Source organism: Salmo salar, chromosome ssa01, assembly GCF_905237065.1.
Source record: "Salmo salar chromosome ssa01, Ssal_v3.1, whole genome shotgun sequence".
Lineage (NCBI taxonomy): Eukaryota > Metazoa > Chordata > Actinopteri > Salmoniformes > Salmonidae > Salmo > Salmo salar.
The window spans coordinates 21,074,625-21,099,178 of NC_059442.1; the positions used below are offsets into that span (position 1 = coordinate 21,074,625).

At 43.0% G+C, this 24,554-nt stretch overlaps 1 protein-coding gene across 1 annotated transcript; it reads left to right on the forward strand.

The window, feature by feature from the left end:
• Positions 1 to 470: 470 nt before the first annotated feature.
• Positions 471 to 11,661, forward strand: LOC123723940 (disks large-associated protein 2-like). Its single transcript, XM_045714950.1, has 6 exons — positions 471 to 844; positions 6,268 to 6,353; positions 6,537 to 6,979; positions 7,088 to 7,179; positions 10,231 to 10,386; positions 11,173 to 11,661. The coding sequence occupies exons 1-6, from the start codon at positions 494 to 496 to the stop codon at positions 11,377 to 11,379; spliced, it is 1,335 nt and encodes a 444-aa protein (XP_045570906.1). The 5' UTR covers positions 471 to 493; the 3' UTR covers positions 11,380 to 11,661.
• The last annotated feature ends 12,893 nt before the right edge of the window (positions 11,662 to 24,554 follow it).

The window sequence follows — 24,554 nt, forward strand, 5'->3', positions numbered from 1 at the left end:
AACCCTTACCATAACCATTTAAAATGTCAACTTCAAGGGGGTAGGGACGTCCTAAGGATTCTGGATAGCACAGAACCTCTATAAGAGTTCTGATGAGCCAAGACCACTGTGGGCTTTGATCATTAGATGCTCTTCAAATGGACAAGCTGTTTGAGTTGATAGCCTGTTACAGTATTAGGCTGCTCCGTCAAAGTTATTTTTTAAGGAAGAGGACACATCAAACCCAGTTATTTATATAGTCACATTCTCATTTGCACTTGAAAGAAATGATCATTTTTATAATGGCCTGCTCATCAAATACATGTAAGGAGAATGGCTGTCAACACTCCACAGTGAATACTTGTCAGTGGTCTCTCCTCTCTCTGATTGTCAACGGCATAGCCCTACAGTACCTCATCTACTTCAACTACCACATCATATACCTTCCTTTTAACTTTGACCTTCTCTTTTCCTCTATCTTTCAGAGGTCACATACACAAACAACTACAAGAAGATGACCCCTCCGCCGGTCCCGCCCCGTTCCACCGTAGGCTCTAAGCCCCTTATCTCAGTCACGGCTCAGAGCAGCACAGAATCCACCCAGGATGCGTACCATGAGGGCAGATCTCCTCGAGGGTGGGGGGACGGGCTGGGCCTGAGCCTGGGCAGGTCCCTGTATAACTCCACAGACAGTCTGGACAGTGCCAAGGCGGTGACTATAGCCATGGAGGCTGCAGGGGTGATGTCTGGGAAGAGACACCCGTCCACAGACAGTCATAGCTCAGTGATGACCTGTGATAAAGCCATCCTGGTGTCCAAGGCTGAGGAGTACCTCAAAACACCACGCTCCTCCATAGGGATACAGGTGAGTGGCACGCACGCAAGCACACACACACACACACACACACACACACACACACACACACACACACACACACACACACACACACACACACACACACGGGTATACAAAAAATTGTGCACACACACACACCCACCCATTCATAAAGTCGCACGCTCATGTATCCCACTCCGGCACACCCGTCTCTCCTCTAGGTCTAAAAATAGAACCAATGAGTCATCCTACTGCAATCCATTAATTAGAATTCAACTCATGAATCGGGCTTTACTGAATGGGTCTCTCTCTCTCCCTTCCTCCCTCCCTACCCCCTCTCACTCTCTCCTCTCTCTTTTCTCTCTCTTCACTCTCTTACCCTCTCTCTTTTCTCTTTCATTCTCTCTTCCCTCTGTGACCCTGGGAGTAATGGGCTTCATCACACACTGCAGTCTGCAGACATCAGGCCTGACAGTTCCCCTGAATTAAACAGACAGACAGACAGACAGACAGACAGACAGACAGACAGACAGACAGACAGACAGACAGACAGACAGACAGACAGACAGACAGACAGACAGACAGACAGACAGACAGACAGACAGACAGACAGACAGACAGACAGACAGACAGACAGACAGACCATAAAGGAAGTAGAGGATCCGGCCGGCCGGCAGTCACCAATTCAGACTGCATACAGCCTTTTATCAAAGGAGAATATTAGAGTTGTTCTGCTTGTGTATGGTGCAGTGAGCTCGTTCCTTCCCTATCTAACTATTTCCCTGTTCAAAGGCTGTGATTATGATGGATTCAGAGCTATCTACATGTATCTAATTGAACTCAGAGGGATTTCATTAATAGAATCTCCTCTAATGTCAAACATATAAAGTGTGGTGTACCACTGGGCAGCTCTCTAGGCCCTCTACTCTTTTCTATTTTTACCAATGACCTGCCACTGGCATTAAACAAAGCATGTGTGTCCATGTATGCTGATGATTCATCCATATACGCATCAGCAACCACAGCTAATGAAGTCACTGAAACCCTTAGCAAAGAGTTGCAGTCTGTTTTCAAATGGGTGGTCAGTAATAAACTGGTCATGAACATCTCTAGAACTAAGAGCATTGTATTTGATACAAATCATTCCCTAAGTTCTAGACCTCAGCTGAATCTGGCAATGAATGGTGTGGCTGTTGAACACGTTGAGGAGACTAAATTACTTGGTGTTACCTTAGATTGTAAACTGTTATGGTCGAAACATATTGATTCAATGGTCGTAAAGATCGGGAGAAGACGGTCCATAATGAAGATTTTTTTGACACCACACTCCACAAAGCCTGCAGGTCCTGCAGGATCTAGTTTTATCTTATCTTGATTATTGCCCAGTCATATGGTCAAGTGCTGCAAAGAAAGACCTAGTGAAGCTGCAGCTGGCTCTGTTCTGTCAGAACAAAGCGTAACATCTTGGTCTTCATTGTAATCAGAGGGCTGATATAAATACCATACATGCCAGTCTCTCTTGGCTAAGAGTTTAGGAAGACTGACTGACACTTCTTGTTTTTATAAGAAACATTAATTTGTTGGAAATTCCAAACTGTTTGCATATTCAACTTACACACAGCACTGCCACACACACTTACCCCACCAGACATGCCACCAGTGATCTTTTCACACTCCCTAGGGACAGAACAAATTCAAGGAAACATACCGTATTATACAGAGCCATGAGTGCATGGAACTTCCTTACCTCTCTTATAGAGCAAGTGAACAGCAAACCTGGTTTCAAAAAACAAATAAAGCAACATCTCACGGCACAATGCCTCTCCCCTATCTGACCTGCTTGTTGTGTGTACTATATGTACTGACATGTACATGTAACTGATAGATGGACACACGTACACTACATGTTAATGTTTTCAATGTATGTAAATTCTTAAGTATTTTGTCTGTAATGTCTTTTTCGTTATGTGTCAGACTCTAGTAAGACTATTTGTCGCCAATGGCATCGTCTAATAGCGTCATCCTAATAAATCAAATTAAATCAAATTACTGTGAATGGTCATCCTCTTCTATCCTCCTGTCTCTCACCTCTCTCTATTCCCTCTCTCTTCTTTTCTCATTCTCCTCTCTCTCGTCTCTCAACTATCTATCTCCAGTTGTCTCTTTGCCAATTCTTTCTTTCCCTCTCTTTCTTTCTTTCTTTCTTTCTTTCTTTCTTTCTTTCTTTCTTTCTTTCTTTCTTTCTTTCTTTCTTTCTTTCTTTCTTTCTTTCTTTCTTTCTTTCTTTCTTTCTTTCTCTCCTCTCCTCCCTCTCTCTCCCCCCAAGAAGGGTTTGTTTGTGGAGACAGGTGAGTCTCAGTCCCTCAGAGATGATCAGGCAGCCCATCCTGAGTGATGAATGAAGATTTTAAATAGCTGAGCTGAATGCTGTGCCGCTCAGCGTGGTGCCTTGCTGTGCTGCATGCCACGCTACCCAATAACACTACCCGCTGTCTCCCCAAATCTGCTCACTAACGGACCCCTGATTCACCACACTCCTAATCAGATGCAGATACAGAATAATATATATAATTGCTAGGGAGAATAGGCAGAAGGAGAGAGAAGGAAAAGAGGGTCTGGGGGAGTGACAGAGAGAAAGAGAGAGAAGGAAGAGAGGGTATGGTGGGTGACAGAGAGAAAGAGAGAGAGAGAAGGAAGAGAGGGTATGGTGGGGTGACAGAGAGAAAGAGAGAGAAGGAAGAGAGAGACAGGGGGTAATGGAGAAGGAGAGGCAGGAAGGCCTGAATTACATTGGTTTTCAAATTGAATCCAATGATGTGTGTAAAATACAGAAGCACTTTTGATTAGTAAAGTGAATGTCTACATTTATTGAAACATACCAGACGTGCCGCATGCAACACCAAAATGCAGCAAAACCTCCTACAAAGTTTCCCTTTAAACTGTGCAGCTAGTATTCGGCCAGTGTGGTAAAATCAGTTTAAAATCACCTGCATCGTCACAGACCTGGGCATGTACAGATCAGTAAAATTCACCTCTGGTACTGAAGCCTACAACCCTATTGATTGGCCCATAGTTTGACCTTTCACCCCTCACCTCAGAAAGGACCATAATCTTAATCCTTAGCCTTTGACCGTTTAGGAGCAGTGTTTGAGTTTTGACGCCTTACGTTCTGGGGGCATTTATAGTGTGCGGCGTCCATATTAGGACAGCGTAAGAATGGATCATGTAGCAGGATCTTACTCTCACTACCTACCTACTGTAACTTACTACCTGCCTTAATCTCCATTATGCTGATGCCTACAGTTTCCAAGGTTTCCACACCTGTGCTGTGTGAGCGTGTGTGTGTGTACGTAGCGTGGTGTGTGTGTTCACCAAACCAGGTGTTGCTTATTTTTTCTCTCTCTGCCAGCACACTCTGAACATTTCCCAGGTTCCCCTAAATCTCTCCCCTCCTCATCCATCATAGAGTAGCAGCCCATTCTGTCTCTCTGAGGTGGACTTTGCTTTGTGCCTTTAGCAGAAAGTAATGGAGGTCACCTGGACCAGTAGCGACTCACCACTTATTACCTTTCTGGGAAAGAAAAGGAGGATTCAGAGTGCTCGCTGCCTGAATAGCAAAGTGTCCCTCCAAAAATGTCACTGTTTGTACCAGGCTACTCTGCAATGTAGCAGGCTTGACATTTTACTAGACATAAGCACACTTCTCTGTTTATTGCAAACCACTTAAAGCTAAAGAGTTATTCATGTGAGTTTGGAGCTTTTAAGGCTCTCAGACAGACAGGCAGACAGACGTTTTATCAGGACTCTGCCTGCTTCAGCTGGATTCCACTGTGTGGTCTCTCAGAGCGGAGGATTCAAATGTGGATGAATAGATTTTCAAATTACCCTGTTAATAATAAAGTTTAAAATTAGAGGTCTGCTGGTCTCACACTTGTATTACTCCACAGAGAGACAGCAAGTCAGTGGGCGTCATAAAGACTAAATCGAGCTACCACACACACCACACACTTCTACCTCCCAAATATTACTAGTCCCTGCAGACTGTAGGTTATATGCAACAGTCACAGGATACACGTTTTTGTGTGTGAAATAAGTTCATGGAGAAAGATCAGATTAGAAAGAAAGAGACAGGGTGCCCATGGACCATGTGTGAGATAGATAAAGAGAGAGCGAGACAGAGAAAGAGGGAGAGAGAGCGACAGACAAAAAGAGAGAGAGAGAGGCAAAGAGAGAAAGAGAGAGTGGCAGAGAGAGAGAGCGCGAGAGAGAGGCAAAGAGAGAGAGCGCGGCAGAGAGAGAGAGAGAGACAGACAGACAGACAGACAGACAGACAGACAGACAGACAGACAGACAGACAGACAGACAGACAGACAGACAGACAGACAGACAGACAGACAGACAGACAGACAGACAGACAGACAGACAGACACGGTTGTCGTAGGAAGGAGCGGACCAAAGTGCAGCGTGTGTGTCGTTCCACATTTTATTTTCACTGTGAAACTATGCAATACATATAAATAAACGGAATAACAAAACAACAAACCGTGACGCAGAGGTGAAACATACACTAACTCAAAGACAATCTCCCACAAACCCAGGTGGGAAAAAAACCTACTTAAGTATGATCTCCAATTAGAGACAACGATGACCAGCTGCCTCTAATTGGAGATCATCCCAAACAAAACCCAACATAGAAATACAAAACTCGAACATAACAACATAGAAAAACTAAACTAGAAACCCCCCCTGTCACGCCCTGACCTACTCTACCATAGAAAATAACAGCTTTCTATGGTCAGGACGTGACACAGACAGACAGACAGACAGACAGACAGACAGACAGACAGACAGACAGACAGACAGACAGACAGACAGACAGACAGACAGACAGACAGACAGACAGACAGACAGACAGACAGACAGACAGACAGACAGACAGACAGACAGACAGACAGACAGACAGACAGACAGACAGACCATAAAGGAAGTTGAGGATCAGTGCTGCTAGGGCCATTCAATCAGGATCAGCAACTCTCAGGACAAACAGGGATCAGTCTCTACCATCCCTTGCCAGCACCATCCACCCAGTACCATGCTTCAATGAAACTAACAAAGACCTGTCTGTCAGTCTGTTACACACAACCCCAGGCACACTACACATGATCACACCTCTCCACACCCTGATTAGGTTTTGTAATGTTTTTTAGTTTTTTTACTACCGTCCCTGTGTATCTCCAAAACGGCTGCTTGTTGTTGGTATAAATCACTGTGTTGTGTGCTGAGGGTGAACTAGTTGTGTTTGGTTGAGTTCTCTGCCTCTGTAAATCACACTGTAGTTATGTTCTGACAGGCCGCTTACAGTTGAGGAGGCACAGCACGGGACCAATAACCCCACGGACGTCTGGGAGTGGTCATAATGAGAACACTGTTGCTGTTTTATTGTGTTGCATTAGGTGGAAGCAGCCACCGACTCGGAGTCAGAAACCAAAGGATCGAGGGAATACCATTCTGTTGGGATCCAAGTAGAAGATGACAAAAGGTAAAATGTTGTTTTTCATACATTCATTTTCTTATCCCATTTCTGTAACAATGGCTTCACTACAGGCCTGGCCCAGTGTGTCATTATCACCACCAGCCTTTCCTCTTTCCCTACCTGTGTGTGTTCGTTTACAATATTCCTTGTTAGCCTGAATGTTTGCTTTCCCTAATCTGTGTGTCTCAGAGGGCAGGGCAGGTTGAAGCGCTCCAACAGTGTAACAGCCTCCGTTCAGGCTGACATGGAGATGGAGGGGTTTCCCACCATGGAGGACAAGGGCCTACAGTTTGGAGGGGGCTTCCTAGGGGGGCACTCTGAGCCCAGCACGCCTACCCAGTACGGAGTTCGCACCGTCCGCACCCAGGGCCTCTTCAGCTACCGGGAGGACTACCGGACACCCACGGAGCCCCCCAGCCCCCAGCAGACCTCCAGCGAGACCACCTGGCAGCTAGAGCCCCCCTCTCCCAGGGAGCCCGCAGCATCGTCTGGCGAGTCGGGCCGGGTGTCCCCCGCCTTGCGGAGGGATGGAAGCTGGTTCATGCAGCTGCTCCACGCAGAGACCAAGAGGATGGAGGGATGGTGTAAAGAGATGGAGGCAGAGGCAGAGGAGAACGACCTCTCTGAGGACAGTGAGTGGGATCAGAGTCAGAATTTACAGTCATTTAGGAAACATTTTCTTCCAAAGAGACTCCCAAGACTTTTAGGTAACAGATGATCAGTTGATTTTCTGTCTTCAGTCCTAGGTAAAATCAGGAGTGCGGTGGGCAGTGCTCAGCTCCTTATGTCTCAGAAATTCCAGCAGTTATACTGGCTTTGTCAGCAGAACCTGGTGAGTAAAGTCATTGAAACATTGTGTGTGTCTGTGTACATACAGTTTGTGAGTGTGTGTTAAAAAAAATACACTACCGGTCAAAAGTTTTAGAACACCTACTCATTCAAGGGTTTTCGTTATTTTTACTATTTTCTACATTGTAGAATAATAGGGAAAGAAATCAAAACTATGAAATAACACATGGAATCATGTAGTAACCAAAAAAGTGTTAAACAAATCAAAATGTATTTTATATTTGAGATTCTTCAAATAGCCACCCTTTGCATTGATGACAGCTTTGCACACGCTTGGCATTCTCTCAACCAGCTTCACCTGGAATGCTTTTCCAACAGTCTTGAAAGAGTTCCCACATATGCTGAGCACTTGTTGGCTGCTTTTCCTTCACTCTGCGGTCCAATGAATCCCAAACGATCTCAATTGGGTTGAGGTCAGGTGTTTGTGGCGGCCAGGTCATCTGATGCAGCACTCCATCACTCTCCTTGTTGGTAAAATAGCCCTTACTGTCATGTCCTGACCAGTAAAAGGGGTTATTTGTCATTATAGTTGGTCAGGGGGGTGTTTGTTTTGTGTGTTTGGGTATTGTGGGTTTAGGTTCTAGTTTTCCTATTTCTATGTTTAATCTAGCTTTTCTATTTCTATGTGAGTTTTGGCAATGACCTCCAATTAGAGGCAGCTGGTTGTTGTTGTCTCTAATTGGAGGCCATATTTAGTTGTGTTTGTTTTCACTTGTGTTTGTGAGTGGTTGTTTCTAGTATAGTCTGTGCACCTTACTGGACTGTTTTTGTCGTTTGTTTATTTTGATTAAGTGTTTTCTTTAATAAAATTACGAAGATGAGCACTTTACCCGCTGCGTTTTGGTCCCCCTTCAACGACGCTTGTGACACTTACACAGCCTGGAGTTGTGTTTTGGGTCATTGTCCTATTGAAAAACAAATGATAGTCCCAAGCCCAACAGGTCAGAAACTATTGAATTCGCCATTGAATATGGAAAAATACAAAATAAGAAATCTAGCACTTCTGAGATGACAGCATCTTGAGGTGAACAATAAGAGTCTGTGAATTTCCGTGTCACCAATGACGTACTCACAGCTCTGACTAGAATACTGAGACGCCCTCCTTTAAATTAAAAACTATCTACGCAGTCCACTATCTCTTCATATTTGTTTACCTCTATTCTTACTCCTCTGTATTGATCTCAGCCAAATATCCAAGATTTGAGATTAAGCCGGTCTGGACAAATTGTACTGCTATTTTTTGCCATATGCAGCAGAAATGGCAGCATTCAGAAAAGACTGAAAAGTGCCCAGGGGATTATTTAGTTTGAACTGGTCTTTTATATTGAGTTTTTCTGCCTCTATTTCCCAGATAGACATTTTCCAAATAATACTGCATAGACTTTCAGAACATGGATTTGAGTCTATTTCAAGAAGTGGCATCCGGCAAATAAGAGGCTTAAGGAGATGTCTAATTGTGCTTTATTTGTATTTCCCCCTTTTCTCTCCTGGATAACTTAAGCCTAACTTGAACAAGCTTCCAAAGACAGCTGCAGACTCATAAAAAGTGCATTACAGTGGCTTGGAAATGGAATGACATTCAAAAAGAGGCAAATGATTAGTAGGAAGCCTTTTGTCATCATTTTGATGTTACCAGAATGACTTTAGATGCAGTATAACATTAGCTAGCAAGCTAAGCTTGAGGGGAGGCCATCGGATTTTAGCTGGCTAATGTTACCATTGCTAGCTATTTTTTACAAACTTTGCTAGCTAATGACAACATTGTCATCTGTCTAAAGTAAATTTGATGACATGATAATGCTGGCAAAGTTGTTTCTACTAAGTATTTGACTACTTTAGCAATGTCATCATATTTCCAGGCACTATAGTGTAATTTAGACGAAACAGTAGTTAGCCTCCGTCCAGAATGACTGGGCTAATCACCACTTTAGGGCACCACTATGGCGCCGCCGATAGAGGATGGCTTAAGAACGTTCATAACAATGTCATGACGCAACCGAGTGACGGAGGTGCAATCTATCAATAAAGCAACCGCATACTTTATAAATTATAGAACTACTAAAGCTTTGCCTGGTACTGTATGTATGTACATGTGTACTGTAGCTCTTTGCACCACTTTATAGCGACAGTGGCCTAAACTATTGTGTTAATAACACGCAATTACCCTTTACCATGTACGACACATGTAGTTCTGAACACTTATTAAGTACTGCTTACTCTTTTTCCTTTCTGAGACCTTCCACTTTATTAACTTCATTGTAATTCAAAGAGTGACCCAAACCTTTACTTCAGAGCCTATATATTTAGATCTACATTCAGAATGCAGCAGTCTGAAACTCCCCCAGACAGTTGGCTTTGATATTGTTGTGCCCTCCAGCTATCCAATATATGGAGCACATCAAGTCGCTGAATTAATGGGGGGAGATGGTAAGCCGGGTTCCAATGGGATGCTATGGATCTTATTTCTCAACTCTTGACTTCATAACAGAGTTGGAGATTTAGGCTATAGTCTCACTAGTATCGTCTGTGGTGTCAATAGTGTGTCTGAGACACTGGAGCTCCAGCTGATTGGGACTCTGGTCGATGTGATGTGATGAATAAGACTGACTGGCAGTGAATGAAATGTGAGCCCTCTTCATGATTTCCCATCCTCATTGGGGTTAGGAGAGATTGCAATGGATCACATTTTGTTGTGACTCATTATAATGAAGTGCCCTCCAAGTCCAATAGTCTAACCATGAGATGACAATTGGAGAAAAAAGAGAAATTATTGTATTTTTGAAGTTTGACCTTCCTGCTACCATGACTTTGCTGAAACTGTTTTATTATTATTTTAAATATACCATAAATCCTTGCAGTTTTATGCTGTTGGAGTTCTGATAAGGACATCTAGTGGAAGTTATCAGAAGTGCAACAAATAACTTGCAGTCTAAAACTACACTGTTTTTAAAGTGAACATAGAATATGATCTCGGTCTCAGGCCTAAAGTATCTGTAATTCAGCTACTGATGTGGTCATCTATAACCCCTTGTAGGACCCCAGTGCCATGCCCCGCCCCACCTCTCAGGACCTGGCTGGATTCTGGGACCTCCTGCAGCTGTCCATCGATGACGTCACCACCAAGTTTGACAAGCTGCAGCAGATGAAGAACAACGACTGGAGGCCCGTAGAGAAGAGCCCTGAGAAGAAGGTGGGTAGCACTGAGGTATAGAGAATACAATCTATTCTTATTCTGTTGTCTATAGTGGGTATTCTCAATGACTGGTGAGACACAGACACAGAATTAGTCATTGTATTTATATGGAAACAGATACAGCTACATATCACACAGTCAGAGCCTTGTTAGAGAGAGATGTGAGATTACTCAGAGCCACATTGTAGTAGTGTGGAGTGGTGCTCTTCGTTATGTGAGGTCAAATGCTTAGTTAAGCACCACATGGTGTTTAACTATGCTGATTTATACCACTGGGTGTCATTGACATGGTGCTTAACTATGCTGATTTATACCACTGGGTGTCATTGACATGGTGCTTTAACTATGCTGACTTATACCACTGGGTGTCATTGACATGGTGCTAAACTATGCTGATTTATACCACTGGGTGTCATTGACATGGTGCTTAACTATGCTGATTTGTACCACTGGGTGTTATTGACATGGTGCTTAACTATGCTGATTTATACCACTGGGTGTCATTGACATGGTGCTAAACTATGCTGATTTATACCACTGGGTGTCATTGACATGGTGCATAACTATGCTGATTTATACCACTGGGTGTCCTTGACATGGTGCTTAACTATGCTGATTTATACCACTGGGTGTCATTGACATGGTGCTTAACTATGCTGATTTATTTCTAACCACTCAAATGGATGATATGTCAACTACTGCTTATACATGTTGAATTACAGAATAGTTTTTGATAAAGTTCAGATTTTGGTCTAGTTCGTCTTTCTTTCTTCCTGTGTCCAGTTACCACCTGCCGTACCAAAGAAGTCCATGATCGGGAAGAGAGGCGTGACGCGGGAGAAATCCCTGGATCTTCCAGACCGCCACCGCCAGGAGGCACGCAGGAGGCTGATGGCGGCCAAGCGTGCAGCTTCCTTCCGTCAGAACTCAGTGTCAGAAAGAGCAGACAGCATCGAGATCTACATCCCTGAGGCCCAGACTCGCCTTTGAGAAGACTGGGACAGGGGTCAGGGGCGTCTCCCCCTTCAGACTTCCCCTCAACTAGACTCTCCTTTAACTAGCCTTTTTCTAGACTATCTACTGTACACTTCCCTCCTTTATCTGTCTCCTCATGACTGTCATTATCTTCTGAGTTCATCTCCACTCCAGTCCTCGCTAAGTACGATATCGCAGAACCCCTCATCCATTACCAAATGTGTATTAGAAGATATACAGATCCAGTCAACAGTTTGGACACACCTACTCATTCAAGGGTTTTTCTTTATTTTTGCTATGTTATACCTTGTAGAATAATATTGAAGACATCAAAACTATCAAATAACACATATGGAATCATGTAGTAACCAAAAAAGTGTTAAACAAATCAAAATGTATTTTATATTTGAGATTCTTCAAATAGCCACCCTTTGCCTTGATGACAGCTTTGCACATGCTTGGCATTCTCTCAACCAGCTTCACCTGGAATGCTTTTCCAACAGTCTTAAAGGAGTTCCCACATATGCTGAGCACTTGTTGGCTGCTTTTCCTTCACTTTGCGGTCCAACTCCTCCCAAACCATCTCAATTGGGTTGAGGTCAGGTGATTGTGGAGGCCAGGTCATCTGATGCAGCACTCCATCACTCTCCTTGTTGGTAAAATAGCCCTTACACAGCCTGGAGTTGTGTTTTGGGTCATTATCCTGTTGAAAAACAAATCATAATCCCACTAAGCACAAACCAGATGGGATCAAATCAAATCAAATGTTATTGGTCACATACATATGGTTAGCAGATGTTAATGTGAGTGTAGCGAAATGCTTGTGCTTCTAGTTCCGACCGTGCAGTAATATCTAACAAGTAATCTAACAATTTCACAACAACTACCTTATACACACAAGTGTAAAGGAATGAATAAGAATATGTACATATAAATATATGGATGAGCGATGGCCGTGCGGCATAGGCAAGATGCAGTAGATGGTATAGAGTACAGTATATACATATGAGATGAGTAATGTAGGGTATGTAAACATTATAAAAAGTGGCATTATTTAGAGTGACTAGTGATACATTTATTGAATCCAATTTTTTATTATTAAAGAGGCTACAGATTTGAGTCAGTATGTTGGCAGCAGCCACTCAATGTTAGTGATGCCTGTTTAACAGTCTGATGGCCTTGAGATAGAAGCTGTTTTTCAGTCTCTCGGTCCCAGCTTTGATGCACCTGTACTGACCTCGCCTTCTGGATGAATATAGGGATGAACAGGCAGTGGCTCGGGTGATTGTTGTCCTTGATGATCTTTTTGGCCTTTCTGTGACATCGGGTGGTGTAGGTGTCTTGGAGGACAGGTAGTTTGCCCCCGGTGATGCGTTGTGCAGACCTCACTACCCTCTGGAGAGCCTTACGGTTGTGGGCGGAGCAGTTGCTGTACCAGGCGGTGATACAGCCCGACAGGATGCTCTCGATTGTGCGTCTGTAAAAGTTTGTGAGTGTTTTCGGTGACAAGCCAAATTTCTTCAGCCTCCTGAGCCTTCAGCCTCCTTTTTCACCACGCTGTCTGTGTGGGTGGACCATTTCAGTTTGTCTGTTTCCTGAAGTCCACGATCATCTCCTTTGTTTTGTTGACGTTGAGTGTGAGGTTATTTTCTTGATACCACACTCCGAGGGCCCTCATCTCCTCCCTGTAAGCCGTCTCATCATTGTTGGTAATCAAGTTGAGTTGAGTTGGAAGGGTGCATAGCCACGCAGTCATGGGTGAACAGGGAGTACAGGAGAGGGCTGAGAACGCACCCTTGTGGGGCACAAGTGTTGAGTATCAAACATTGCTCATGTTTCTTGGTTTCCTACCCTTACCACCTGGGGGCGGCCCGTCAGAAAGTCCAGGACCCAGTTGCACAGGGTGGGGTCGAGACCCAGGGGGAGCTGAGCTGTAATCGATGAACAACATTCTTACATAGGTATTCCTCTTGTCCAGATGGGTTGTGGCAGTGTGCAGTGTGATGGCGATTGCGTCGTCTGTGAACCTATTGGGGCGGTAAGCAAATTTGAGTGAGTCTAGGGTATCAGGTAGGGTGGAGGTGATATGATCCTTGACTAGTCTCTCAAAGCAGTTCATGAGGACGGAAGGGAGTGCTACGGGGCGGTAGTAGTTTAGCTCAGTTATCTTAGCTTTCTTGGGAACAGGAACAGTGGTGGCCCTCTTGAAGCATGTGGGAACAGCAGACTGGGATAGGGAATGATTGAATATGTCCGTAAACACACAAGTCAGCTGGTCTGTGCATGCTCTGAGAACGCGGCTAGGGATGCCGTCTGGCCCGGCAGCCTTGCGAGGGTTAACCTCTCTAGGGGGTGTGGGGCGGTAACGTCCCACCTGGCCAACATCCGGTGAAATTGCAGAGCGCCAAATTCAAATTAAATTACAATAAATATTTAACTTTCATGAAATCACAAGTGTAATACATCAAAATAAAGCTTAACTTGTTGTTAATCCATCCTCCGTGTCAGATTTCAAAAAGGCTTTACGGCGAAAGCAAACCATGCGATTATCTGAGGACAGCGCTCACTTGACAAAACATTACATACAGTTACCAGCCAAGTAGATTAGTCACGAAAGTCAGAAATAGCAATAAAGGTAATCACTTACCTTTGATGATCTTCGTATGGTTGCACTCACAAGACTCCCAGTTACCCAATAAATGTTTGTTTTGTTCGATAAAGTCCCTCTTTATATCCAAAAACCATTTTGTTGGTGCATTTTGTTCAGTAATCCAATGACTCAAATGCAGTCACAACAGGCAGACGAAAATTCCAAATAGTATCTGTAAAGTTCGTAGAAACATGTCAAACGATGTTTATAATCAATCCTCAGGTTGTTTTTAGCCTAAATAATCAATAATATTTCAACCGGACAATAGCGTCATCAATATAGAAGAAAAACAAGAAAGGCGCGCTCTCGGTCGTGCGCAGGAAACAGCTCTGGGGACATCCCACTATCCACTCATTCAAAGTTGTCATTCTCCCTCATTTTTCAGAATAAAAGCCTGAAACAATGTCTAAAGACTGTTCACAACTAGTGGAAGCCATAGGGAACGGAATCTGGGTCCTATCCATTTAAATGGTGGATAGGCTTTCATTGGAAAAACAGCCATTTCAAAATAATGGCACTTCCTAGATGGATTTTCCTCAGGTTTTCGCCTGCCATTTCAGTTCTGTCATACTCACAGACATTATTTTAAGTTTTAGAAAGTTTGGAGTGTTTTCTTTCCAAATCTACTAATTATATGCATATCCTAGCTTCTGGGCCTGAGTAGCAGGCAGTTTACTTGGGGCACACTTTTCATCCGAAGGTGAAAATAGTGCCCCCTACCCTAGTGAGGTTAACACGTTTAAATGTTTTACTCACGTTGGCTGCGGTGATGGAGAACCCGCAGGTTTTGGTAGTGGGCCGTGTCAGTGGCACTGTATTGTCCTCAAAGTGAGCAAAGAAGTTGTTTAGTTTGTCTGGGAGCAAGATATCGGTGTCCGCGATGGGGCTGGTTTTCTTTTTGTAGTCCGTGATTGACTATAGACCCTGCCACATACGTCTCGTGTCTGAGCCGTTGAATTGCGACTCTACTTTGTCTCTACACTGATGCTTAGCTTGTTTGATTGCCTTGCGGAGGGAATAGCTACACTGTTTGTATTCGGTCATTTTTCCGGTCGCCTTGCCATGATTAAAAGCTGTGTTTCGCACTTTCAGTTTTGCGTGAATGCTGCCATCAATCCACGGTTTCTGATTGGGGAAGGTTTTAATAGTCACCGTGGGTACACCGATGCACTTGCTAATAAACTCGCTCACCGAATCAGCGTATACATCAATGTTGTTGTCTGAGGCTATCTGGAACATATCCCAGTCCACATGATCGAAGCAATCTTGAAGTGTGGAATCAGATTGGTCGGACCAGCGTTGAACAGACCTGAGCACGGGCTTTTCCTGTTTTAGTTTCTGTCTATAGGGTGGGAGCAACAAAATGGAGTCATGGTCAGATTTGCCGAAAGGAGGGCGAGGGAGGAGTAGCAATGATCCAGAATGCTGCCAGCCCGGGTCGCGCATTCGATATGCTGATACAATTTAGGGAGCCTTGTTTTCAGATTATCTTTGTTAACCTGTTGAGGACAGACGTTCCGCTATCGGAACCCCGTTCCGCCTGCGGAACCCCTAGCCAACAGCCAATGGCATCGCACGGCGCAAAATACAAAACCAACTAAAATACCACAATTCAATTTTCTCAAACAATCAACTATTTTACACCATTTTAAAGATAAGACTCTCGTTAATCTAACCACATTGTCCGATTTCAAAAAGGCTTTACAGCGAAAGCAAAACATTAGATTATGTTAGGAGAGTACCCTGCCAAAAATAATCACACAGCCATTTTCCAAGCAAGCATATATGTAACATAAACCCAAACCACAGCTAAATGCAGCACTAACCTTTGATGATCTTCATCAGATGACACTCCTAGGACATGATGTTATACAATACATGCATGTTCTGTTCAATCAAGTTCATATTTATGTCAAAAAACAGCTTTTTACATTAGCATTTGATGTTCAGAACTAGCATACCCACCGAAAACTTTACTAAATTACTCATGATAAACGTTCACAAAATACAGAACAATTATTTTAAGAATTATAGATACAGAACTCCTTTATGCAATCGTGGTGTCAGATTTTAAAATAGCTTTTCGGCGAAAGCACATTTTGCAATATTCTGAGTACATAGCTCGGCCATCACGGCTAGCTATTTTGACAACCACCAAGTTTGGGACAACGTAAACTCAGAATTACTATTAGAAAAATTGGATTACCTTTGCTGTTCTTCATCAGAATGCACTCCCAGGACTTCTACTTCAACAACAAATGTTGTTTTGGTTCCAAATAATCCATAGTTATATCCAAATACCTCCATTTTGTTTGTGCGTTCAGGTCACTATCCGAAGGGTAACGCACGAGCGCATTTCGTGACAAAAAATGTCAAAATATTCCATTACCGTACTTAGAAGCATGTCAAACGCTGTTTAAAATAAATTTTTATGCTATTTTTCTCGTAAAATAGCGATAACATTCCAACCGGGCAACGTTGTATTCATTCAAAGAGAGAAAGAAAAACATGGCGAGTTCTCGTGACCGCGCATCTCCAGTCTCACTGTCCCCAGGCAGGCCAATTACAAACTCTGCTCCTATACTTTGCCCAGAGACAGCAGACACCCCATTCCACTTTCTGGCGGCTTTAGAGAGCCAATGGAAGCCTTAGAAAGTGTCATGTTACAGCACAGATGCTGTAATTTCGATAGAGATGTAACAGAAGGACAACAAATTGTCAGACAGGGCACTTCCTGCATGGAATCTTCTCAGGTTTTGGCCTGCCATATGAGTTCTGTTATACTCACAGACACCATTCAAACAGTTTTAGAAACTTTAGAGTGTTTTCTAGCCAAATCTACTAATTATATGCATATTCTAGTTTCTGGGCAGGAGTAGTAACCAGATTAAATCGGGTACATTTTTTATCCGGCCGTGAAAATACTGCCCCCTATCCCAAAGAAGTTAACTTCTCTAGGGCCGGCGGGACGAAATCGTCCCACCTACGTAACAGCCAGTGGAATCCTGTGTCGCGTTATTCAAATACCTTAGAAATGCTATTACTTCAATTTCTCAAACATATGACTATTTTACACCATTTTAAAGACAAGACTCTCGTTAATCTAACCACACTGTCCGATTTCAAAAAGGCTTTACAACGAAAGCAAAACATTAGATTATGTCAGCAGAGTACCCAGCCAGAAATTATCAGACACCCATTTTTCAAGCTAGCATATAATGTCACAAAAACCCAGAAGACAGCTAAATGCAGCACTAACCTTTGATGATCTTCATCAGATGACACACCTAGGACATTATGTCATAAAATACATGCATGTTTTGTTCAATCAAGTTCATATTTATATCAAAAACCAGCTTTTTACATTAGCATGTGACGTTCAGAACTAGCATACCCCCGCAAACTTCCGGTGAATTTACAAAAAATTTACTAAATTACTCACGATAAACGTTCACAAAAAGCATAACAATTATTTTAAGAATTATAGATACAGAACTCCTCTATGCACTCGATATGTCCGATTTTAAAATAGCTTTTCGGTGAAAGCACATTTTGCAATATTCTCAGTAGATAGCCCGGCATCACAGGGCTAGCTATTTAGACACCCAGCAAGTTTAGCACTCATCAAAGTCAGGTTTACTATAAGAAAATTTTTATTACCTTTGGTGTTCTTCGTCAGAATGCACTCCCAGGACTTCTACTTCAATAACAAATGTTGGTTTGGTCCCAAATAATCCATACTTATATCCAAACAGCGGCGTTTTGTTCGTGCGTTCAAGACACTATCCGAAAGGGTAAAGAAGGGTAACGAGCATGGCGCATTTCGTGACAAAAAAAATCTAAATATTCCATTACCGTATTTCGAAGCATGTCAACCGCTGTTTAAAATCAATTTTTATGCCATTTTTCTCGTAAAAAAGTGATAATATTCCGACCGGGAATCTGCATTTAGGTAAACAGACGAAAGAAAATAAAGCACGGGGTCGACTCGGGTACGCGCCTAAGCCCATTGTCCTCTGATCGGCCACTTGCCAAAAGCGTAAATGTGTTTGAGCCTGGGGCTGCCTCGATATCATTCAGCTTTTTCCCAGGCTCTGAGAGCCTATGGGAGCCGTAGGAAGTGTCACGTTACGGCAAAGATCCTCAGTCTTCAATAAAAAGAGCCAAGATTAACAACAGCTTGTCAGACAGGCCACTTCCTGTACAGAATCTTCTCAGGTTTTTGCCTGCCATATGAGTTCTGTTATACTCACAGACACCATTCAAACAGTTTTAGAAACTTTAGGGTGTTTTCTATCCAAAGCCAATAATTATATGCATATTCTAGTTACTGGGCAGGAGTAGTAACCAGATTAAATCGGGTACGTTTTTTATCCGGCTGTGTCAATACTGCCCCCTACCCCCAACAGGTTAATTGAAATGCATTCCAGGTGACTACCTTATGAAGCTGATTGAGAGAATGCCAAGAGTGTGCAAAGCTGTCATCAAGGCAAAGGGAGGCTGCATTGAAGAATATAAAATATAAAATATATTTTGATTTAACACTAATTTTGTTTACTACATGATTCCATATGTATTATTTCATAGTTTTGATGTCTTCACTGTTATTCTACAATGTAGAAAATAGTAAAGTTAAGAAAAACCCTTGAATGAGTAGGTGTGTCCAAACTTTTGACTGTACTGTGTGTGTGTGTGTATATATATATATATATATATATATATATATATATATACTGCTCAAAAAAATAAAGGGAACGCTTAAACAACACATCCTAGATCTGAATGAAAGAAATAATCTTATTAAATACTTTTTTCTTTACATAGTTGAATGTGCTGACAACAAAATCACAGAAAAATAATCAATGGAAATCCAATTTATCAACCCATGGAGGTCTGGATTTGGAGTCACACTCAAAATTAAAGTGGAAAACCACACTACAGGCTGATCCAACTTTGATGTAATGTCCTTAAAACAAGTCAAAATGAGGCTCAGTAGTGTGTGTGGCCTCCACGTGCCTGTATGACCTCCCTACAACGCCTGGGCATGCTCCTGATGAGGTGGCGGATGGTCTCCTGAGGAATCTCCTCCCAGACCTGGACTAAAGCATCCACCAACTCTTGGACAGTCTGTGGTGCAACGTGGCATTGGTGGATGGAGCGAGACATGATGTCCCAGATGTGCTCAATTGGATTCAGGTCTGGGGAACGGGCGGGCCAGTCCATAGGATCAATGCCTTTCCTCTTGCAGGAACTGCTGACACACTCCAGCCACATGAGGTCTAGCATTGTCTTGCATTAGGAGGAACCCAGGGCCAACTGAACCAGCATATGGTCTCACAAGGGGTCTGAGGATCTCATCTCGGTACCTAATGGCAGTCAGGCTACCTCTGGCGAGCACATGGAGGGCTGTGCGGCCCCCCAAAGAAATGCCACCCACCCCACCCCACACCATGACTGACCCACCGCCAAACCGGTCATGCTGGAGGATGTTGCAGGCAGCAGAACGTTCTCCACGGCGTCTCCAGACTCTGTCACGTCTGTCACATGCTCAGTGTGAACCTGCTTTCATCTGTGAAGAGCACAGGGCGCCAGTGGCGAATTTGCCAATCTTGGTGTTCTCTGGCAAATGCCAAACGTCCTGCACGGTGTTGGGCTGTAAGCACAACCCCCACCTGTGGACGTCGGGCCCTCATACCACCCTCATGGAGTCTGTTTCTGACCGTTTGATCAGACACATGCACATTTGTGGCCTGCTGGAGGTCATTTTGCAGGGCTCTGGCAGTGCTTCTCCTGCTTCTCCTTGCACAAAGGCGGAGGTAGCCGTCCTGCTGCTGGGTTGTTGCCCTCCTACGGCCTCCTCCACGTCTCCTGATGTACTGCCCTGTCTCCTGGTAGCGCCTCCATGCTCTGGACACTACGCTGACAGACACAGCAAACCTTGCCACAGCTCGCATTGATGTGCCATCCTGGATGAGCTGCACTACCTGAGCCACTTGTGTGGGTTGTAGACTCCGTCTCATGCTACCACTAGAGTGAAAGCACCGCCAGCATTCAAAAGTGACCAAAACATCAGCCAGGAAGCATAGGAACTGAGAAGTGGTCTGTGGTCCCCACCTGCAGAACCACTCCTTTATTGGGGGTGTCTTGCTAATTGCCTATAATTTCCACCTGTTGTCTATTCCATTTGCACAACAGCATGTGAAATTTATTGTCAATCAGTGTTGCTTCCTAAGTGGACAGTTTGATTTCACAGAAGTGTGATTGACTTGGAGTTACATTGTGTTGTTTAAGTGTTCCCTTTATTTTTTTGAGCAGTGTATATATATATATATATATATATATACATATATATATATATATATATATATATATACATATATGCTCTCACTGAATCATCCTGGAACGGTAAGTCTGTATTTTTCCAAATTTGCAAAGTGCAGCTTTGAAACCTACCGGCAACTAGAGAGAATGCAAACCCAGTTACAAATTGATGACTCCAACTCTTGGAAACCCCTGCAATTATCCTACTTTTGTTTCCAATTGTGCTCATAAGCTAACAATCACACAACATGATTGAAGTGAACCTACTTGAAAGTGCTAGTGCTTGAAATACCTCAACTGTGCATACCACACTGTAGCTTCTGACCAAGGGACAGATCATCCCTTCTGAAACATCTGTTTTGTGAAGTCACAGTAAGCTCTGGTTTGGTCAATGTTGTCAATGTTGGAAAATGCAGCTTTCTACCAAGTCAGGTAGCGTTCAAAGGTTCAAGCGAACCTCATGGTAGAAAATGTTATTTAAAGATTTGTGAATCAAGCTCATTACCTTTCTCCATTCCAGACTATCCCCTAGAGTTCCCATACTGTTGACATTATACATTTAACAACATTTACTTGAAGCAGACAACATGCAAAAAATATTTTTCACATAATATCATTGCAGTGGGGGAAGAAATGCTTGTGGAAGGTTTGCATAGTTCTTTAGATCAAATATATACGTAGAGTAATGCACTTTTGCACTTCTTATAATTCTCTGTTTTTCAAAGGGAAATGTACAAAGTTCACAACAGTATTGTTGTATTTGAATTGCGAGAGAGGAAATTAGTATTCTTAATCACATGGTTGATTTTTCACCTCGTCTCTCCATCCCTTCCTACATATCATGTCGCATCAAAAAAGTACTTCTGTAATTTTTTTCCCCTAGCTGTCAACCCGGGAATAACAGTTTCTAAACAAACAACACTCAAACACACAGGAGTGACATATTTTCATTGATGAGAACAAAGCTATCTATTGTTGATTATCTACCAGACACGCTCAGTGTGTGACTGTTTGGGACTGTATCACGTTATTACCTTGTAGCGGTTACTCCAAAAGGTAATAATGTAAAACAGTCCCAGAGTGAAGAGATATGAGGGAAGAATAATGCTTTTTGATCTCCGGCTGATAGCAAAGACATGACAAATGTGAGATTGGAGAGACTTGAGTTGTTCTCTTGTGTCTGGATGGTACTGTAGGGAATATGAGTCATTGTTAAACTGGGGTTATTTTCCTCTCTCACAGCTCAGACATGGACTCCAGGGGCCTAATTTGATACTGTGATGTCGAAGTTGAGGGGACTGTAGGGTCCCTGGGTTATAATCAGACGGAGAATGGCAGTGACCAGGCTATGGATCAGTTCCCATAAGATGCTTGAGGAGGCCTGAAAAGCCCTAGAGCTAGAGCTGTTGGGGTGAGGGATGACGTGTGTTGATGTTTCTGATTCTATGCACTGTAGTGGTTATGAACCAAGTCAGTGGTGCTGCTTTTTATTTAGTCGACCCAGTACTGGTTAAACAATCAATGCAACACTTACAGTAGCACTCTCTTAGCTAAATGATACAGCTCAAGTCTGAAATATCTATTTTTGTGACTGAGAAAATTAGGATTGTTTAGTTTTGCTAAAAGGCTGCCTACACCTGGCTTCTATTGTAACTGGTGCAGAGAGAGAGAGAGATAAATATTTGTTATATTGCAGTCAGCGTACAGTACCTTTCAGCAGACTGGAGTCCCTTTGTGTCCTGTTTGTGTTGGAAGAACGGTCTTGTTGTGGCACTTTGTTGATGGCTTCAAAAACATGGGGTGACTGGAGTGTCACCGCGTCTCCAAGTCCACTCGTCTATCGCTCCGTAGAGACATGACCAAACCGTCACCCCCTTAGTGGTCCGACAGTCACAGTGTGGCTCAGCAGGGACACACACATACATATGGTTATCTCTGTCATCCTAAAATATAATGTTTTGATAGCCTTGCCCTGGGCGTCAGTTCAATTATAGATGTTTGGAAACAACACAAATCAGATGGACATTATGACTTGTTATGCAGCACATCACAGTTGGTTGCAGGATACAGAAAAGGGTTGGATTTTCTTTCAATGTCATATCATTTCATCTTTACCTCATTTGAATCAGTTATCTTTCTCTTCCATGACTTAATTTTGTATCATGACTAGTTAGTGTAGATTAAGCGAGTGTGAATGTAGAAACATTCCTTTCCATTGTGAGTGAAGATGTGGCTTCTGTCTGCATAAATCTCTCTGAGTGATGTGATGTCATATCGTTGGAGGGAGGGAACCAACCTAGCCAAAATTGCAGTGCTGTAGCTGCAGTGCACCATTGTCTGTCGTGCAGGAAGCCAGGATCTGTGTTGGCAGGTTAGCGATGTTCCCCTGCTGTTCCTACAGTTTTACGCAGACAGACGTGCAGCAGTGGCAGAGAAAGACTCACACGGACACATGCTGACCTAGGGGAGGCTGGGATCTCTGCATTGAAGTCTAACCGCTGTTGTTCCATCATGCTGCAAGGCTGTTCTGTAGTTCTAGAATCTGACAGTGGTGGTGGGCTTTTCTCATATACTGTAGTATGTGATGACAGAGAAGAGGGGGCTTACGTAAGTGACATCCTTTAAAGGTCCTTGGAAAGATCAACCAGACAGCCTCAAAGGTCCTTGGAAGCAAAGTGCTGATGATTGTACTCTACTGCCTCTACTGTTGAAGATGACAGGGTAAAGTACATTGGTGATCACAGCATTGTATGGCTTATATAGATCTGGTTTGTCTCCATATCAGCCCTGGCATCCCTGGAGGATACACACTCTGACATGATCTCTGCTTCTTTTACAGTGTGACACTGAAATGACAGAGGTGTGTGTGTACTTATATGCAAATTCATCAGGGTTAGTGTGTGTGCGTGCAAGAGTGTGCGTTTGCTTTTATGAGTGTGTGCCAAATATTGTAACTTCCCTTCTCCTTCTCTCTTGTTTGCCTTGATGGGACAGCTGTCCTCTACTTTGGTGGTTCCTCCTCTACAGTACCATTTCCAGTTGGATTCCATCCAGACAACCCTCAATACTCATAGAAGCATTATTAATGGTGACATGGCCTAAGGTATGACAAGTAGCCCAGGCAGAGAGCTAGCAACTCAGATTGAAAGCTCAGATTCAATCTAACCACAATGGCTTTAGCAGCATATTCATGCATAACTTAGATTTTTTTCAATTCTTTTTATGTTTGTGTGATGAGTGTTTGAAAGGTCGAGGAAATAAAAAGTGGAATAGAAAAATGTACAAGGAGGATCGGAGGAGTTATAGTGGAGGTTCAATATTGAAAAGCATGCTGCGTATTTTTTACTACCATTCCATTTATGAGAAGAATTCGTTCTGTGCTCTGCATTTGAATTACTCATTATAGAGTTACATTTTATACATACCACTATCAGTGCCATTTATAGAATAACAAATTGTGCCATATTCTAAAATCTTATTCTCAATCCTGCCACAGACAACCATTGGTTCTCTACTGTTGGTTAACCTTAGTCCAGATCTATTTAGGGTAAGCTGCCTACATTTGTTGTACTTGTAAGTATAACAATGCCAATTTAGTCCATTAGATGGCGCCCAAGTTCTTTTTCGGTTATTAATGTATGATTATTTTTAACATGGGATTTATAATATTGTTTTGCCTTGATTTGTTACACCATATCCTTTCCATGCCCACATATTATTTCCACTGTATGTCCAAATGGGTAACCCTTGCAGAACACACACAACCAGACAGTTCCAGTCATTCAACTATAACCAGCCAAACAATGCAACCCTGTGTTTTTCCATATCAAATGTCAATGGTACATCGTGTCAGCTGGTGTGGTTGACGGTGTAAAATGACTTCTCGTTGGGTATGAATTCAGATGGAAACAAAGTCTCTGGTAAATGTGGCATGTAGTTTGTTTTACATTTTATTTTATTTTGTCATCTTCATTTTGAATTCAGATAAAACAGTCTGAAACTGATACCACAGATAAAAGTAGTATTTTGTTTAGTTTCATTCTAATGAAGGCAGCAGAAAAATAACTGCCATATTCTTTAAGCAAATGTAGAACCCCCACCTACTGTACTTTACCTCTTTCCCCAACATGTTTCATCGGTGACTAGGACAGTTCCTCTTCATCGATGGCCACACTACTTGTTTGGCCTTGTTTTGTCTATCTGCTTTGGGACACTAGTG

Bases quoted from the DNA above. Each gene is read 5' to 3' on its own strand.
- LOC123723940 (XM_045714950.1), top strand. From the start codon at position 494: ATGACCCCTCCGCCGGTCCCGCCCCGTTCCACCGTAGGCTCTAAGCCC. The intron at 6,354-6,536 runs GTAAAATGTTGT...TGTGTGTCTCAG, and splicing joins CAAGTAGAAGATGACAAAAG to AGGGCAGGGCAGGTTGAAGC. The intron at 6,980-7,087 runs GTGAGTGGGATC...TTCTGTCTTCAG, and splicing joins GAACGACCTCTCTGAGGACA to TCCTAGGTAAAATCAGGAGT.